The sequence below is a fragment of the Raphanus sativus genome, chromosome 5 (genome assembly GCF_000801105.2).
Source record: "Raphanus sativus cultivar WK10039 chromosome 5, ASM80110v3, whole genome shotgun sequence".
Taxonomy (NCBI): Eukaryota; Viridiplantae; Streptophyta; class Magnoliopsida; order Brassicales; family Brassicaceae; genus Raphanus; species Raphanus sativus.
The window spans coordinates 26,709,958-26,728,327 of record NC_079515.1 but is presented as its reverse complement, the minus strand read 5'-3'; the positions used below and the strand labels follow the sequence as shown (position 1 = coordinate 26,728,327).

At 34.1% G+C, this 18,370-nt stretch overlaps 3 protein-coding genes across 5 annotated transcripts; all 3 read left to right on the top strand.

The window, feature by feature from the left end:
• The first annotated feature begins 288 nt into the window (after positions 1–288).
• On the top strand, positions 289–3,805 carry LOC108856357 (transcription factor PIF5). 3 transcript variants are annotated; one of them, XM_057011146.1, is made up of 7 exons: positions 289–444; positions 527–630; positions 997–1,033; positions 1,148–1,871; positions 1,994–2,059; positions 3,098–3,448; positions 3,546–3,805. In XM_057011146.1, exons 3-7 carry the CDS (start codon positions 1,008–1,010, stop codon positions 3,660–3,662), a joined length of 1,284 nt encoding a protein of 427 aa, XP_056867126.1. In that variant the 5' UTR covers positions 289–444; positions 527–630; positions 997–1,007; the 3' UTR covers positions 3,663–3,805. The 3 variants fall into 3 exon arrangements, with proteins under 3 accessions (XP_056867126.1, XP_056867125.1, XP_018485638.1); XM_057011145.1 differs by having other exon boundaries at positions 290–444; positions 954–1,033; XM_018630136.2 differs by lacking the exon at positions 289–444 and having other exon boundaries at positions 455–630; positions 954–1,033.
• A 395-nt stretch (positions 3,806–4,200) lies between these two features.
• LOC108856194 (pentatricopeptide repeat-containing protein At3g59040) lies at positions 4,201–7,035 on the top strand. Its single transcript, XM_018629945.2, has 6 exons — positions 4,201–4,377; positions 4,630–4,945; positions 5,191–5,730; positions 5,815–5,939; positions 6,031–6,129; positions 6,223–7,035. The coding sequence occupies exons 1-6, from the start codon at positions 4,322–4,324 to the stop codon at positions 6,860–6,862; spliced, it is 1,776 nt and encodes a 591-aa protein (XP_018485447.1). The 5' UTR covers positions 4,201–4,321; the 3' UTR covers positions 6,863–7,035.
• Positions 7,036–14,840: 7,805 nt separating this feature from the next.
• LOC108857533 (probable pectinesterase/pectinesterase inhibitor 35) lies at positions 14,841–17,377 on the top strand. The gene is given in 5 exon segments (XM_018631526.2): positions 14,841–15,935; positions 16,558–16,683; positions 16,686–16,730; positions 16,733–16,819; positions 16,822–17,377. Coding segments are annotated over 5 exon segments (1,557 nt in total). The 5' UTR covers positions 14,841–15,034; the 3' UTR covers positions 17,220–17,377.
• The last annotated feature ends 993 nt before the right edge of the window (positions 17,378–18,370 follow it).

The window sequence follows — 18,370 nt, the reverse complement described above, 5'->3', positions numbered from 1 at the left end:
CTTTCATATTTTCCTAGCAGATGATGAACTTATAAAAATATGCAGAAATCTAATTATGGAAATCAAATTATTACTTCTATTTTCCATTTCGTACTATTGGCTATGATTTAGGTAACTTGACAAAAACACCCTTAATCATTGGTCAAGAGTGTTTCAGATAAGGTACAGATCAGAATCCACCACTAGAAATCGAGCAATAGATCTCTCACCTCCGCAGAAGCATGATCCAAGAGGTGGTGGGTCCAATTAACAATCAACTCGTTGTCTGAAAGCTCGTAACGTGTCGCACATCCTGATTGGGTTTCAGTACTATTGCCCCCACCGAATCATTATCTCTCCCTCACTCGCTCGCTAGCTAGCTAGCTGTATTCACTCTGCCTCTCTTTCCTCACTTGTCGCTTTCTGTCTGAACCTGGCAAGAACCTTGGCCTCTCCTTTCTATCTGTATGCCCTCTTCTTCTGTTTCAATTTTCATTTATCATTTTCTGAAAATTTGTGATATATCTAGAGAGATAAAAACCTACAGAGCTAGGAGAGAGAGACTTCTCTTAGCTCTATTTTGTTACGTGTGAAGCACAAAGCAGATATAGCTAAGAAGATCTTCTCATCACTCAGGGGCTTCTAAATCTGGTAATTGCTTTAAAGGTTTTGGGTTTTGAGATGTACTATATATGGAATTAGTTACTTTTTATGCCATATTAAATCATTATCTCCTGGATTGCTGGAGATGAGATATATTTTATAATTCTTTTCCTAATCTTCTCTAATAATTAAACTGTTGGGATTTGGAATAAATATTTCAACGTTTGTGATTGCTTTCATCATCCTTTTATGCTCATAAATCTAAAAGCTCATGTTAAACATTATCTTAACCAACTATATATCTAATCATTAGTTTTTTATTCTGTTGCAAAAAGTAAATTATTATATTTTTATTTGGGAATCTTCTGTAGAGATCTGACATGGAACAACTGTTTTCTGATTGGAATTTTGAAGATAATTTTCACATGTCCTCTAACAAAAGATCAGTCAGGTACGTATACAATCCAGCCATATATTTTATACTAATTATCAACTTCATTTTTAAATTCTAATCATAATTACTTAGTTGTATTGTTTAAGTGATGATTATTCTTGTTTTGGACAGACCAGAAGATGAACTAGTGGAGCTACTATGGAGAGATGGTCAAGTGGTTTTACAAAGCCAAGTTCGTAGAGAACCATCAGTCCAAGTCCAAACCCACAAAAATGACCAAACACTACGAAAACCCAACAATGCTTTACTTGACAATCAAGAAACAATACGAAGACCTAATGACAATGTTCAGGGAGACCAAGAAACCGTCTCCTGGATCCAATACCCTCCTGAAGACGTAGTTGACCCCTTTGAATCGGAGTTCTCCTCCCATTTCTTCTCTTCAATCGATCACCTTGATGGTCCAAATCATCCCAAGAAGCCACTGACTATCAAAGAGACAGCCAAACCCGAGGCTAAAGCCATGGCTCCTCCTAAGTTTAGGCCACCGGTTGTAAGTGTTGGACCGAGCCACTGTGGGAGCAACCACTCTACAAATGATCATCAGGTGACTCATCCTCCGGTTTCTATGAATGCTAGAAGCAAGAACGTTGAAGAAAGACTTGACACTTCGTCTGGTGGCTCGTCCGGTTGCAGCAAAGAAACCGAGAGTGGGAGAAGCGTAACCATTAGCCGTAAAAGAAAGCATGCAATGGACACTGATCAAGAATCCATGTCTCAGTCTGATGTACGTCTGATGTCAACTGATGATCAAGCCATGGGTAACAAATCTAGCCAACGGTCAGGATCTACCCGAAGAAGCCGTGCGGCTGAAGTTCATAATCTCTCAGAAAGGGTATGTAATTTTACATTATATACAATTATTGCTTGTTTTAGCAAAAAATATGTAATCTTTAGGTGAAGTTCCTATTTAAAAATTTAATAGTATGTTATTTTTGTGATCTTGGTTTGTTATAGAGGAGGAGAGATCGGATCAATGAGAGAATGAAAGCTCTTCAAGAACTTATACCTCATTGCAGTAAAGTAAGTTTCCTTTAAGACAAAAAGCTCAAAAAGTAATGAAGTGAGTAAATATGGTGACTGATTAACTATATGTAACTAGGTGTTTTCCTGCACTATGTGCAGTAAATATTTTTTAAATCTAACTTATATTTAAAAATAAATTTTAGTAAATATAATAGATTTTACTATTTTCTTACTAATATTTAATATATATTGGATATTATTAAATCAACATGTATAAAATTAATAAAAAGGATATAAAAGTGCATAATTATAAAAAAAATTAGCCTAAACAATATTTATAAAATTTGTTGATATATAAGAAATTAATAATCTTACGATTAGATATTTAATTTTTTTTAAAACTGTAGAATTTTTTGAAAGCTTTAGTAACACAAATTGTATAATTATACAAAATAATAATATTTTGAAATTTGAACTGTTATATATGAATATATTTATTTTATAGATGATGTATGAGCTATTACCATATTTAAAAAAGTTTACCAAAAAGAAATATCAATATTAAATGTAATATATGAATCATTACCATATTCTAATAAGTTTGTCAAAAATATAAATCAATATTAAATGAAATTATCCATGTCATATTTTCCGGGAAGCCATGTCATCAATTTTAGTAGCTACGTCATATTTGTTTTGTGAAACTGATTCTAGAGAGGACATGTGGCAAAATCACTTCGCAAATATAGTCTAGAGGAATAATTTTTGGAGAAATACCCGAAATAGCATTAAAATACTTTATTGTGATTTATTCGAAAAAAAAATACTTTATTGTTCCAAAACAAGCAAAGAAAAAATAACCAAAAAGAACCCAAAAATATATTAACTAAAGACTAAAGTCTAAAAATATAATTTTATTTCATAATTAAATTCGAGTTAAGTGATTAGAGGTTAATATTTATGGTAGTATTTGTTTAAGCTACTTTAGTCATTCTTAATTATTGATAATTTAGTCATTTTTTCTTATGTGCTAGTTCTAGCGTAATATATTTTTTTGTGATTTCTAAGTCATTTTCCTTAATTTTAATTTTGTAGACGGATAAAGCGTCGATTTTGGACGAAGCCATTGATTACTTGAAAACACTTCAAATGCAACTCCAAGTGATGTGGATGGGAAGTGGAATGGCGGCAGCGGCTGCAGCAGCAGCGACTCCGATGATGTTTCCTGGTGTACAGTCATCTCAGTACATTAATCAGATGGCTATGCAGAGTCAAATGCAAATGCCTCAGTTTCCGGTTATGAACCGACCCGCTGCACAGAACCATCCCGGTTTAGTATGTCAAAACCCGGCCGTACAGTTTCAGATGCAAGCACAGAACCAAATGTTGTCGGAGCAGCTTGCAAGGTACATGGGTGGGTTTCCACCGATGCCGGCAACGACTCAGGTTAGTGCAACGTTTTAAGGAGAAGAGTATTGTTATTGTTTTCTTTATAAAAAACGTCTAGTATCTGATGTGTAATGTTGAAACTACATACATGCAGACGCAAACAGTGCAACAACCAATGGACATGATGAGATTTGGGTCTCAGGTGGGACAACAAAGTCAACTGTCAACACCGGTTACCACCGACAGTCTTCGTATGGGTAAAACTGGTTGATGTGGAAAATATTCTTATCATCTATTCTTGGAGGCATAAAACATGAAACTTATGAAATGTATTATACGGTTCTACTAAGGTAGTTCATACATATTATTTGTTTAAAACAGTTAAATATTAATAATTAAGTCTTGAGAACAAAAGTGTTATGTATCATCTATTTTTATATTTGGATGAGGTGATAGGCATATCGACATTATTAAGTTCATAATGTGACATTGTGAAATTTTCCACTTATAGACATAGTTGTAGATTTGATATATGAGCTTCCTGACAAAAAAGAAAGAAGAAGATTTGATAAAAAGACCGAATTGGGCCTAGAAAGACACTCTAACGGGCCTTTTTATATTCTACCAAGTTTAATAAAAAAGCAGACGCGACAAACGAAATCGGAAAACGCTAACGTGATATAATACTCCCTCACGATTCGTCCTTAACGCAGCCATTTAAAAAAAAATTAAAAAAAAAAAAGTTAAGAAAATTTATATTTTGACCCCAAAAATAGTTTAAGGTTTATAAATGCTCCAGAAATACAAAAAAGAAAGTAAAATAAAAATATCAAACTTTGAAATTTTAATTCTAAAGGATAAGAGAAGAACAGCTCTCTTCTTCTTCGTCCTCTTAGCTGCTGCGACAGAGGAGAAAGCTACGAACTTTAGATGTCACAGACTGTGATTTTCAAGCCCTTTGTCTCAGTTCCATCAAGTAATCACAGGTTTCCTTTTTCTCTCCCCTATCTACTTCCTTACCTTTCTCGAACAGCACCCAGTTTGGTTAGGTTCTTGACATGCTCTGTTTCTAGACTCTGTTTCCGTCATTCATCGAAAAAGGCACCGCCTTTACGAGTTTCTGTGCAAACCCCGTGATGTGTTTCGTTTAATTCAATCGATTGGGGCAGAGCTTAATCTGTATCCTTAAAGCTGTTTCATTTACTGAAAGTCTCTGTGTGTTTATATCTTTGTGTCAGTCAGAGGAAACTACAGAACAATATTATCAATGTTGGTGTTAAGATCCAAAACCGGTTCAGAGTTGTTTGTATGGGGATGCTTGCCCCAAGGAAGTTTTTGCAAAAGAGGAGGAAGATGGAGGTTTTCAAAGATGCAGCAGACGAGGTGGATCAGAAGAGATGGAGAGGGCTAATGTTAGAGATCGAATCAGCTGGTTCTGCAGTTTCAGTCCTTAGGCAGTACAGAACTGATGGTGACCAAGGTCTTCCCAGAGACCTTGTTTTGGGTACTTTGGTTAGGTTTAAGCAGCTCAAGAAATGGAACCTCGTCAGTGAGGTATGGGAGAGTGATAAATACTCGTTTTCAATGAATGAAGTTAGTCTTGAATCTTGGTAGAGAGATAGATATTAGATGAGCCATCTTAATCTAGTGCTGCTAAGAGCTGTGTTTGTTCTCTTACTGCATGAATAAAGAACTGTGCTTACTCTCAGCAGTGTTAAGACTATTGCAAGCTATTAGTTTCAACAGGAAAGTTGTAGAGTTGTGTCTTATATTTTGTTTCTTTTTTTTCTGATTTCCAGATTCTTGAATGGCTTAGATACCAGAACTGGTGGAACTTCAGCGAAATGGACTTTCTGATGCTCATCACAGCTTACGGGAAGCTAGGAAACTTCAATGGAGCCGAGAGAGTTTTAAGCGTACTGACCAAGATGGGCTCGAGTCCAAACGTGATTTCTTACACCGCTCTCATGGAATCTTACGGAAGAGGAGGCAAATGCAACAATGCCGAAGCCATATTCAGGAGAATGCAGTCCTCAGGACCAGAGCCATCTGCTGTGACTTATCAGATCATACTCAAGACTTTTGTAGAAGGGAACAAGTTTAAAGAAGCCGAAGAGGTTTTCGAGGCTCTTTTAGATGAGAAGAGATCGCCGTTGAAGCCGGACCAGAAGATGTATCACATGATGATATACATGTACAAGAAGGCTGGAAACTATGAGAAGGCTAGAAAAGTATTTGCTTCGATGGCTGAGAAAGGAGTTCCACAGTCTACTGTCACTTACAATAGCCTTATGTCCTTTGAAACTAACTATAAAGAAGTTTCTAAGATCTATGACCAGGTTGATTTGAATGATCTTTTCTTATATAAGTATTGTGCCCTGTGATAGTAGTGTGATCTAATTTTTTTTTTTTTAATTTTGCAGATGCAAAGATCTGGTATTCAACCTGATGTTGTAAGTTATGCTTTGCTTATCAAAGCATATGGAAGAGCAAGAAGAGAGGAAGAAGCTCTATCTGTTTTTGAAGAGATGCTTGATGCTGGTGTAAGGTCAGTTTTATTTCTGTATTTTTGATGCTATAGCTGAAGATTCTACAGAATAGTTCTCTTCTGAATATATATTATTATTGTCTTTAATCAGGCCGACGCATAAAGCTTATAACATTTTGCTTGATGCATTTGCTATTTCTGGAATGGTGGAGCAAGCAAAGACCGTGTTTAAAAGCATGCGACGAGACAGGTAAAAGAAGTAGTTATATATCATCATATGAACTAGGCCTGCGGGTTTGCTTCTACATTTTAAGATTGGTAACGGAACCTAATTTTCTTGCAGATTTTATCCGGATCTATGCTCTTACACAACAATGTTATCATCCTATGTCAATGCTTCAGACATGGAGGGTGCTGAGAAATTCTTCAAGAGGATAAAAGTGGATGGTTTTGAACCGAATATAGTAACCTATGGGACGATGATAAAAGGTTATGCGAAAGCAAACGATCTTGATAAGGTTATGGAGGTATACGAGAAAATGAGGTTAAGTGGCATCAAAGCGAATCAGACGATTTTGACCACTATCATGGATGCGTCTGGGAGGTGCAAGGATTTCGGGAGCGCTCTTAGTTGGTACAAGGAGATGGAGAGCTGTGGAGTGCCACCTGATCAGAAAGCTAAGAATGTGCTCTTGTCGTTGGCTTCGACTCAAGATGAGCTGGAAGAAGCTAAGGAAGTTACTGGTCTCGTAGATGAGAAGACAGCGAGCCTTGCTGGAGTCTACCGAACTGATGATGATGATGATGAAGACAATTATATCACTAGTAGTGATGAGGATGAGGATGAGGATGAAGATGAGGGTGACTATGAAGAAGAAGATGATGATATTGATGGTGCAAAAGAAACTGTGTTGTGTGATAAAGAACAAGAAGGGGCTTTGGATTATGTTGGCTCACAGACGGAAGAACTTGTTGGGTTATGAAAACTACTACTATATGTTTTGTAATCATCGAATGCTAAAAGAAAGATTTTGCAGAAGAGGACTTGGTAGGTTGTGTCCATTATTTGTGTCTGTAGTTTACAAGATGAAATATGTTACTCATTTGTAAGAAACATCTTTTGATTCTCATTTGCCGACGTTTTATGAGCTCTGCATTTTCCACCTGCAACAGATACATAGTAAAAGCAAGAGTGATTTTCTTGTAAAACTAAAGCCTCTTAAAGTGATTTTCTTGTAAAAGGTATCATCATCACTGAGCTTGTATGTTTAGGCAAAGGACTTCTACTCTTACAGCGATGATGATGATAATGATGAATTTCCGGACGATGATTATAGCGACGACTAGAAGTTAGACTCTCCAATTGATGAAGTTGGATCATTTCATACTCTTCATGGATGTAGTCACACAGGTACAAAGAGATTTGTCATGTATTAATGATCTATATATGGTATTATCATTCATCTGAGTTCCTTTCTATTTTCTTATAGCTATGCAAGGAACGGACTCGCTCAGGTTCGAAAGCGTTACGCAGACGCTTGATCCGCACTATGAAGGACTCCCAAACAGTATCCGCTCAGCATACGGAGCAGATAAGAGCAGAGATTCTTGAGTAACTTGAGAAGCAAGCTTCCGCAACGGTTGCTTCTTGATTTCTTCACAATCCAGTCCTCTCGGTATATCCATTTAGCCGAATCCGCCTGCATGCTTCAGTCCTCTTAATCACTCTTGGAGATACCAATCTCCGCCATCTTGAGTTGCATTTCATATTTAAATTGCAAATTTCATTATAACCAAAAATATAAATGATATAAATTAGACAGAAACAATTCAAAAATGAATATAGTTTTGCATTTGACCCGCATTTTCAAAACCATAATTTTTAATAAATAATTGATCTAAGCTTTCATTTATATATATATATATATATATTGAGTTTGTTTACGTATTTTATTTTTCATTTACACTTATTTTTAATTTCAACATTATTAAATTTTAAATGAGAAAATATATAAATTTAATTAATATTTATAAAAATATAACATGTGAAAATTAAAATAGTTAACCCACCATTTAAACTTTTTGCATCATTTATAATTTTATTTTAATTTTAAAATATAAAGAATATCATTTTTCTTAATAAATCACATTGATCAACGTCACATTTATCAATTTTTTGTTTTGATATTTATAATATGAATAAGTTAATATGTTCATTCAACATGTCTTGAAATTTTAATATTTTCTATATTTTAGGTAGTAACCCACAAAAAAAAATTATAAAAACATTAATAGTTTGGAATGTGAAATATAAATAATTATCTGTGTTGGCGTTTTTATTTTAAAATATCGCTTGATATACAAAAATACTTGACAATCTAATATTTATTTTTATTATAATATTTAAATGAATAGTGAAAATTAAATTTAGTGCTGATAAAAAATCTTATTTAATAAGATTTGCAAGATCATTAGTGTTGGATGTAAAAAAGAAAAATTTATATTTTTTCTCAATCCTGATTTTAAGTAATATCAGTTTATATGTATGAGAAGATAAATTTTTGGAACATATATATATCTGTTTAAATGCATATACTAAAATTATTGATAGAAATTACAAAATAAACATATTAAACAAATGGTGACTTCTAAATCGTTAATAAAAAATATGATTTTAAATTAATAGATAACATGACTTCTAGAAGGTTATATGGGTATCGTCGCCTCTATTCTTTTATGATTTGTCAATAACTAAAAACTTTAAAGTTAAATTAGCTCTTTTTCCTATATTAATATTGAAATGTCTATATAATTATGGAGTAATGACTTTGTCGTTTCTATTAATGAATCATAACAAAAGCGTTAGGTGCCAATGACGCTTCTAAAACCTTCATTTTCTGCTTTTAACGAATCAAATCAGTCCATTTCAGTCACTGAATCGAATGCATTAGTCTGCACTAGTCTAAAACTTTATTATAATTTTATTTAAGCAAAACTTCAGCTTTACAAGGGAAGATAGCCGACAAGCTTAATATTATATATACTACAACCGTAACAGATCAAGAATACGACCATTTCCATGAAAATGATTGTAACATTTGCAGCTAACTCAATTGGTTAAGAGAAAAGTGGATTAGTATATTAAGATACGAATGTGAATTAATATGACGCTATGATTAAGTTTGTTTGAGGGGTATCATGTACCTGATTGAGGTTGGAAGAACCGCTTTTATTGATGATTGCACGAGCAAGGTGGAATGATTTTCTCCCTCACTTTTCCAGCAAAACACTTTTTATTGATTAATCATCAACCATGCTTTCCACACTAGCAACTAACCAATATATGATAATGCATTTGCACAAAAAAGTACGAAATTTTATTCCGAGCTTTCCGAGTTCTGTAAGATTAAAGTTTTTACTTCTGTAAACAAGATCAAACTCAAGATATTGAGTCTTTTGTCTCATGAGTCTAAGTAACTCAGAACCAAATGCTGTCCAACCTCCCGGGTAAAATTTCAATCAGAAAAGGTTTCTGTTAAACTATTAAAACCCAATTCATGTGATTTATTTGTATATACTCAATAATTTTATTTATATATACTGAATGTTGGGAAAAGTTCTAGGTGTATTACAGTTGTGTGTGTGTTATATAATTTTTAACTTCGAAATGATAAAGATTGGTTTGGAGGTGGTGAAGTCAAGTAGAAGCTCCAAATCAGTCAATTCCTCTGCTTCAGCAGTATGCAACCATCAACTTTATATTGGATACATTTTAATTTTGTTTTTATGACGCTACACAATGATCTAAACTAAAATAGTTTGGTTTATGAAGTTAATTAGCATAGCTTAGGATAAGATGAACGATGACTTGTCGATAATAAGATGTGCAGCAGAATAAACTTGATCCTAGGGTTTGCCTTTGTTATTAAAGTCCCTAGGGCTTGCCTCTTATTAATGATCGAATTTTCTATAATCTTGAAATTTTTAGACTAAAGCTTATATATAACTCAAAAAAGATAACTGATCTTGAATAAATTGATGACACTGTAATCACTGCCATCTCAAATTATATCTAGACCATATTCCAAAACATATTAATGGTATATTTAACAATGAAGTCATTATAAAAATTAATAGCTCTGTATATGTTTGATGTTTTTTAATTATAAACTTTAAATTTACCAATATATTTAAATTTACCAATATATATATTAAAGCATAATATATATATATTATGCTTTTTAGACTCGGACTCTATATATAGAGTCTAGAGATATCTATGTGTTTGGTTTTAAGTGGTATGGATGTTTTCCAGCTCAGATCTCAACTCAGAGACAAAGACATCTTCAGTGCCCAAGTTGTAGAGTTCTTGTTTGGCTAATCAACTTCATATGTAGAAAAAGATTTTGTATTTACGTATTCGTCTATACCTCTATCAAAATGAATATGAGAATATGTTTTTTTTCTCCAGATAAAGGAATATGTATCTTCTAGTATCTTGGTAGTACTGTCAATTTAAGGAAACAAATTGATACTAGGTCACTTTAGGTTTTCATTGTTCTCTGCTCACACCTGTCTACGTGCATATTATTCAAGTTGTTTTATGTTTCTGCTCATACTTTCATTCTAAATTTACTGTATTTTTAACATATAAATGCAAATCCAGACGTAAGCATTTCAAGCATAGTCCAAGAATACAGACTTCAAGCATTTCTCAAAATTTTCAGCTCGATACAACATGCAATCAAATGGGCTATGTTACTTTTCACCTTAAGTTGTTTTTCGTTGCTAAAATTTGATACTTTTCACCTTAAGTTACACAACTACATTCCATATTAGTATGCAACTAAATTATAGTAAATTGTATGTATTAAGTTCTTTGACACGCAGCCTAATTAAACTAATGATAGGTTATAATTATAATCTAAAATCTGAAATTAACAAAATTATATACACTAAATGAGGACGACAAGTTATCTTTGAATAATTGAAATTTAGTTGCGGCTTTAATTTGTATCCGCGGGTCCAAGTCGGTGAATAGAGTGACGACGACGAGTGACGTGCGTCGCGCCATTAAATCTCTTAAGAGCTCGGAGAAAATGATACCCATCACATTAATTCTAATTTAATTTTTCCATGTGCGTTAGGTGGAATCGTTTGTCCATGCAGATATCATGCAGTGTAATGGTTGTCTTGTATTTTTCAGTAATACTTAGGATATTTTGATTACGAACAACAAACGCATAAACTCATGAATACTACTAGTACTATGTATTTTCAAATGGACATTTATTTGGTATGAAAAATTGGTCCCTTTGTGATTAACTCTATTCTTGTTGCAAACTTTCTCAGACTTATGAGTGAAAACTCATACTTGTAATACTTATGCATTTTAATATGAAATCCTTTTTCAAAAAAAAATTGGTCCCTTTAAGGTTATACTGAAATATTAGCTAGACTGGCTTTGTGGTTGTTCGAGTAAAAAAAAAAGCTAGACTCACTACAAGAATTTGTTAATATAGCTACCGATTAATTTGTTGCTATTAGACATAATCCGTAGCTAGAAGTAAGAAGGCGACGGATAGCGACGAATTGATTCCTTGGCCTCAGCACCGACGCTAAACTCAATCTGTCGCCAATCTGTAACCAAATAGCGACAGAGTAGCTAAAGCAATTTCCGTAGCCAAAAGCAACAACATAGCTACGACTTTTTCTTTTGCTAATTAGTGACAATCTAGCTAATGAATTTCTGTAGCTATGTGGGTAAAACATTTAAAAAAATATTTTAAAAATAAATTATAAATTAAATCAAAATTTAAATAAAATAAATTTAAACAAAAATTAATCTGAGAGCTGCTGAATTATGAAATTAAACGTGATTTATATATTACAATTGCTTTACAGAATTAAACCAAACATTAAAAAAAAACTAAACAGAAGCAAAAAAAAAACATTAAACAGGAAACAAAGTAAACCTAAACCAAAATCTAGATCTAAACGTCATCATCATCAGCCGCACCACCATGAAGCTTTGTCTTCACTCTTCGGTGAGCAGGAGCGGTTACCACCACTACCGCACCACCACACCGTACCTCCTCTGTGTTCAAGCTCACGACCACCGACTCTGCTCATGACAACCCTTCCTTGACCAAAATCAAAACAAAATCACAGAGAGAGAGAGCTTGACTGGCGAGCTTCGCAGCAAAGAGAGGCTGAGAAGAACTTGATGAACGGAGACGTCTTCGTGTCTGCCGCGCCACCTCCGCCAAGCTTCTGCTTCACCGTCTCCGCTTCCATTGAAGTCAGAGAATGAAAAAGATCTTCGGTGGTGTCGACGACGACGAGGTCTGGTGCAAAGAAGAGGAAGAAGATGAGATCTGTAGTTTTATTTGTCAAATAGATTATAGATCTGTGATGTTAAGAAAGAGAGAGATGAGATGAAGAAACACATCAGGCTCTGACTCTATCGGAATGGTGAAGATAATAATAAGAGAATAAGAAACTCTCTGTGAGATATGTTAAAAATTTGACAAAAAGAGGAAGAGTAGAAACAAAAAAATAAAAGAAATCTGGACCATTGAGTAAAACATATCAACGGTAGATATGTCGATCCGTGTGACTTCAGAACTGGCCAATGAGAAGATTGACCAATAGAAAGAGAGAAAGGAACAGATTGACCAATAGAAAGAGAGCATGAGAATCGGTCGAAGGAAGAGAAAGGAGAGAAAAAGAAAAACGAAAAATTGATTTTTGTCTCTTGGATCAAAATCTCATCCAAGTGTCAGTTTAATATTTTAAAGTTTACATTTAAGATCAGAGTTTTCTTTTATCGACCATTTAAGATCAGATTTTAACATTTTAGAATTACTGTATAGGGTATAAGATTAAAATACAAGTAATGAGTTTGAATTTTCAAAATAAATTTCAAAAATTGTAAAAGTGTTGGATAACAATTCAAGATATATTAGAGTGTATAGAGTTTGGGGTTTTGGGGTTTGGGGTTTAAGGTTTAGGGATTGATACTCATATATATGCATTTGTAGTTTAAGATTAAAGTGTACCAAAATTGGGTTTGAAATTTAGGTTCATTGTTTAGGATTTAGGGGTTAACGATGATACACACAAAGTTGTAGGTTTAGGTTAAAGTATATAAATTTAGAGATTTAGGGTTTAGATTTTAGGTTATAGGATTTGGTGATAATACATAGGTTTTTGTTATTTAATTATTGATAATTAAGTACAATAATTATAGAGACAACTTATCTCTAGCCAAGACGTTGCTATCTAGCTACAGAGATCAACAGAATTCATCTCTAGCCATATAGCTACGAATTGCTACGGTTAGCTACAAATTTAGCTACAAAAACAAAATTATGTAGTTTGTCGCTATTTTTGTAGCTAATATATTTAGCTACGGAAATGTCTTTGCCAGCCCATAGCTAATCTAGTGAATTCTTGCAGTGACTGGCTTTGTGTATATCATAGTTATGGAGATATTATAATTTACTCGTAACTAATACATCCATATTAGTTTACAAAAAGAAAAAACTAATACATCCATATGTACATCAATATATACGTGCTTTACTGTTTAATTCTGATCTCTGGCTCATTAGGTGAACTTATGAGTATTGCTATGAGCTATAATACGAGATTACAACTATACTTATGTCAATAAGAAGAAACTGTCTACGAAAATAGAAATCAAACCACATTCGGTTACATGGCAAATAAGCAATCGTTTGTAACTTGTTACTGAATAACAGATGAGGTAATAAACAATGTAAACCATTAAATATTAAGAAAAAAAACAAATCGACCTTTCAAAAAGTCATCAATTATTACCAGACAGAAAGGGATTGTGGGCTGTCTTATATGCATAAAAGGTTTACAACTGACCTGGATTTACTGTTTAAAAAAAAATTGATTCACTGTTTTTAAGACTCATGCAGTTATAACTAGGAAAAAATAGACCTGAGAAAACCCCATAAAACAGTCAAATTAAGCCTAATGGATAATTACAACCATTTCTATTATCTCTTCTTCATTAAGCATAAACTTAAACTCCATAGTTTACTTTGCCAAAAAATCCGCATCGACTACGAGGTAGTGGTATAATTGTAAGCAGATTTTAAATTGCTAAACAATCCGAATTTGAAATCTCTCTATACTTTATCTTGTGGTTGCGTAGATATGAAGTTATCCTTTAGACTTCATTTATCCATAAACTACATTTCTTGTTAAGAATTAGTTTTGGCAAATTCATAGGGTCTAAGATACCCAAGGTTAATAAAAAAAAACCGCATCTTTCTTTTACCACGATGAATCCATGAAAAGAGATAAAATGAAAAGCTCATGACAAACAAATTATATCAGCAACAATTCCATAAATTTCTGCAATCGGAAACCCTACATGCAACTGATGGATTCCCTTGTCAATGCAGGTTGAGATGGCTTCACGAACGGCCAAACTCTATCATGGATCTTAAATCTATTTGATATGCGTTTCTATCTATAAGCATGGAGTTGAACAAAAAAAAAGCATGGAATGGTGACTTACTTTATTATGGATCTTAAATCTATATAATATATTTTTCTTTGACAAGTTCATCACTCCTACGAAAAAAATTTCGTCGAAACAAAACTATCATTAAATAACGAGAAAAAGATTCTGAGAAAAAGATTCTGAGAAAAATATTAGGAGTCATGCAGTATGGTTAAAACTTAAGACTTACTTTTCCATTATCAAATAAACTGAACAGGCCTCATGCAGTTATATGGTTGAAACTTAAGAATCACTTTAATGTTGTCACAATACTATGGCTGAATACTTACTTTTTATCAAAGAATTTCCACAATTTTATTGAAATAGAACAGAACTTGTTTTCTTTACAGACCAGTAAAAACTTTAGGTAACCCAACATACCAAAGAGGAGGAAACCCAATACATCAAAACGGGATAAATACATTTAAAGTCTCCCTAGTCCCTACCGTTTACGAAATTGGTCGACCTCCTCTTCGAAAGGATCTCAGTACACCTAGTACTTAGTTGATCATGAAACAATATCTATATATATACAGATCATTGGGAAGCACATAACACTACTTCTCTTCTAAAACACAAACCGTCAAAAGCTTCACGGAAATCACACAACATGGCAACTACGTCATCCTCGTTACCAAACCATAAAGTCCAGATCAAACTATGGTTCATTCTGACATTAAACCTCTTTTACCTTCATACTTCAGTGTTTGCAAATTCATCAAAATTCTCCAAATTCTCAAGACACCCAAACTCCGAGTCATCATCATCAAGAAGAACCAAACATTCAACTCCCGACGATGGGTTTCTCAACTCAGTCCAACTGAGCTTGGACCACGCTCTCTTAGCTCACTCCCTCGCCTTAAGCCTCACTCTCTCACACCGTACAGCTCAACCGGTCATACTTGATCCGGTCAACGACTGTCTTGAGCTGCTAGACGACACAATCGACATGTTGTCTCGCATCACCAATCCTAGAGATCAAGTCAATGATGATGATGTCCATACGTGGCTAAGCGCAGCGTTGACTAATGAAGAGACATGTAAGCAAAGCCTCAGTGAGAAAACAAGCCTCAACAAAGGCGGAATCACGATAGATTCCGTCGCAAGAAACCTCACCGGTTTACTCACCAAATCGCTAGACATGTTCGTTTCCACATCTACACCTGAATCTGTTGGCCGTAAACTACTGTCCGGTCAGGATTTTCCGACGTGGGTTTCATCGTCGGACCAGAGGCTCTTAGAAGCTTCGGTGGAAGAGCTGAGACCTCACGCAGTGGTGGCCGCCGATGGAAGCGGGACCCACATGACCGTAGCGGAAGCGTTGGCTTCTTTGGAGAAGGCGAATGGCAGAAGCGTAATTCATTTAACAGCTGGAACGTATAAAGAGAATCTCAACATCCCGAGCAAGCAGAAGAACGTCATGCTTGTTGGTGACGGAAAGGGCAAAACAGTCGTTGTCGGTAGCAGAAGTAACCGAGGCGGTTATAATACTTACCAAACCGCCACTGTCGGTGAGATTAACATTCACTCATAAACTAATTGGATACTTTTACTATTTGTGTCTTTAAAATATACACATATGCTAGCCTAACATATGCACTATTTATCTGTTTATTTTATTTATAAAATTAACAAATAAAATCTGTAGTTTATTGTATGTCATTTTTGAGTTATGCTCTCATCATACTATTTACTATGTTACATATATATATATATATATATATATATTTTTAACTGATGTTTTCATTTTTAATGTAAAATTTTTTGAACTGTAGAAGAGGTTTTTTTTTTGCATATTAATATTTTGTCAATGTAAATAAAACAGTAGCACTTTGATGTAAAGAGTTTTTGATTGAATAAATTTTACATTCATTCAAAAAAATTATTAATTTATCATATTAAATTATATTTTTTTTTTTTTGTTACTGGCTAAATTATATTTTTGGGTCATCACTAGTTAGATTATAATTAAGTGACAATTTTATAAATGTTTTATCTAGAAAATATTTAATTTTTTTTAGATTTATGTGCATATAACCATGTAGTATCGACTAAAAACAAAGGAATTTTTTTTTTGGTAAAATAACAGAGGAATTTTTTTCTAAAATTTGAATTATTATTTACTTTTGAAAGCCGCTATGGGAGACGGATTCATAGCTCGGGACATTACATTTGTGAACAGCGCTGGACCAAACGCGGAACAGGCGGTAGCATTACGGGTCGGGTCAGATAGATCTGTTGTATACCGATGCTCAATCGATGTTATCAAGACACACTCTACACTCTCTCCAAACGACAATTCTACCGAGAACCGACATCACCGGCACCGTCGACTTCATCTTCGGAAACTCCGCCGTCATTTTGCAAAGCTGCAACATCGTATCACGAAAAGGCTCCTCGATGAGAACTACGTCACGGCCCAAGGACGGTCCGACCCGAATCAGAATACCGGAATTTCGATTCATAATTGTAGGATTACCGGTTCAACCGGAACTTATTTGGGTCGACCGTGGAAACAGTACTCGAGGACTGTTGTGATGCAATCGTTTTTGGACGGTTCGATACATCCCTCGGGTTGGTCTCCTTGGTCAAGTAATTCTGCTTTGAAGAGTCTGTTTTACGGAGAGTTTGGTAATTCGGGTCCTGGGTCATCGGTTTCGGGTCGGGTTGATTGGCCTGGGTATCATCCTGCGTTGAGTTTGACTGAAGCCCAAGGGTTTACTGTTTCTGGTTTCATTGGCGGGAATTCATGGTTGCCTTCAACCGGTGTTGTCTTCGACTCTGGGCTTGTATAAATCAAAGTGATTTTATTTAATTAATGAGCAGTGATATAGTACAAAGTAAAATTGTGATTTTAATAAATGCGTTGTGTTTGGATTTATACTATTGTATTTGTAATCTATCTTGCCGTGAATGAAGTGTTGAAAATGGTATTGTATTATAGTGTTGACTATTTACGTATAATATAGACAATCATAATCTACTCGAACGCATGACCATAAATGGCGAACGACGTTGCCTACGAGATTAGTACTACACAGAAGTTTCGAAACCTTTGGAATCATATATTTTGAGGTGCGAAACCGTGCACTATACCGAGTAAATTTATGCAAGTGTTTACCCATAAATCACCACATGGAATATGTATGGTTTCATAAACAGATGCATTACTCAATCATCCGAACAACTATGATGGGTTTTTTTTAAAGAATATAAAATAGTAAATAATTGTTGAACAAAAAAAAATAGTAAATAATTAAATAGAGTTTTAAAATTTTCAAATATATATATATATATATATATAAGAAAAGTGGCATGATAAGAATCAGATTGAATCAAGAAGTTAAGGAGAAGCCTTTGTCCTGAGGAGATGGTTAGATAGAGCATCATCATTGGTGAGAACACCTTATGCTCTTCAAAATATAAAAGTAATAACAAAAAATAGAAATTAATCTTAGCATGACATGTGTTTTGAAAAGTTGATAGATTTACTTGTATGATGACATGTGGTAGAGCTTCTGTTCTTTGTGCTCTTCCATGAGAGCTTGTTCTTACTTCTCTTTCTTCCATGAGAGCTTGATAGTAGATGCCTTTAAGCTGAGGGATGTGTTAAATGTTCGCTGAACATGAATGTGTGTGAATGTGATGAACAGAGCAACTCTTTGGCCATTGGCAACTGTAACTGAATCTATTGATCTGTCAAAATATCTGAACAGATTATGTAATGCAGTTTTTTTGACATGGTGTATATTCCAAACCCAAACAAATATCTTTAAAAAGATATCTAAAAATCCAAAAACTACGAAAATCCATAAAATCCAAAACGCTGAGAATCCAGAAAATCAAAACATGAATAAATACATAAATGTTCAAATTAGTATGATATTCAAAACATAAATAAATACTTCAAATATTAAATTTATATTTAACCTTATAATTTGGCTAT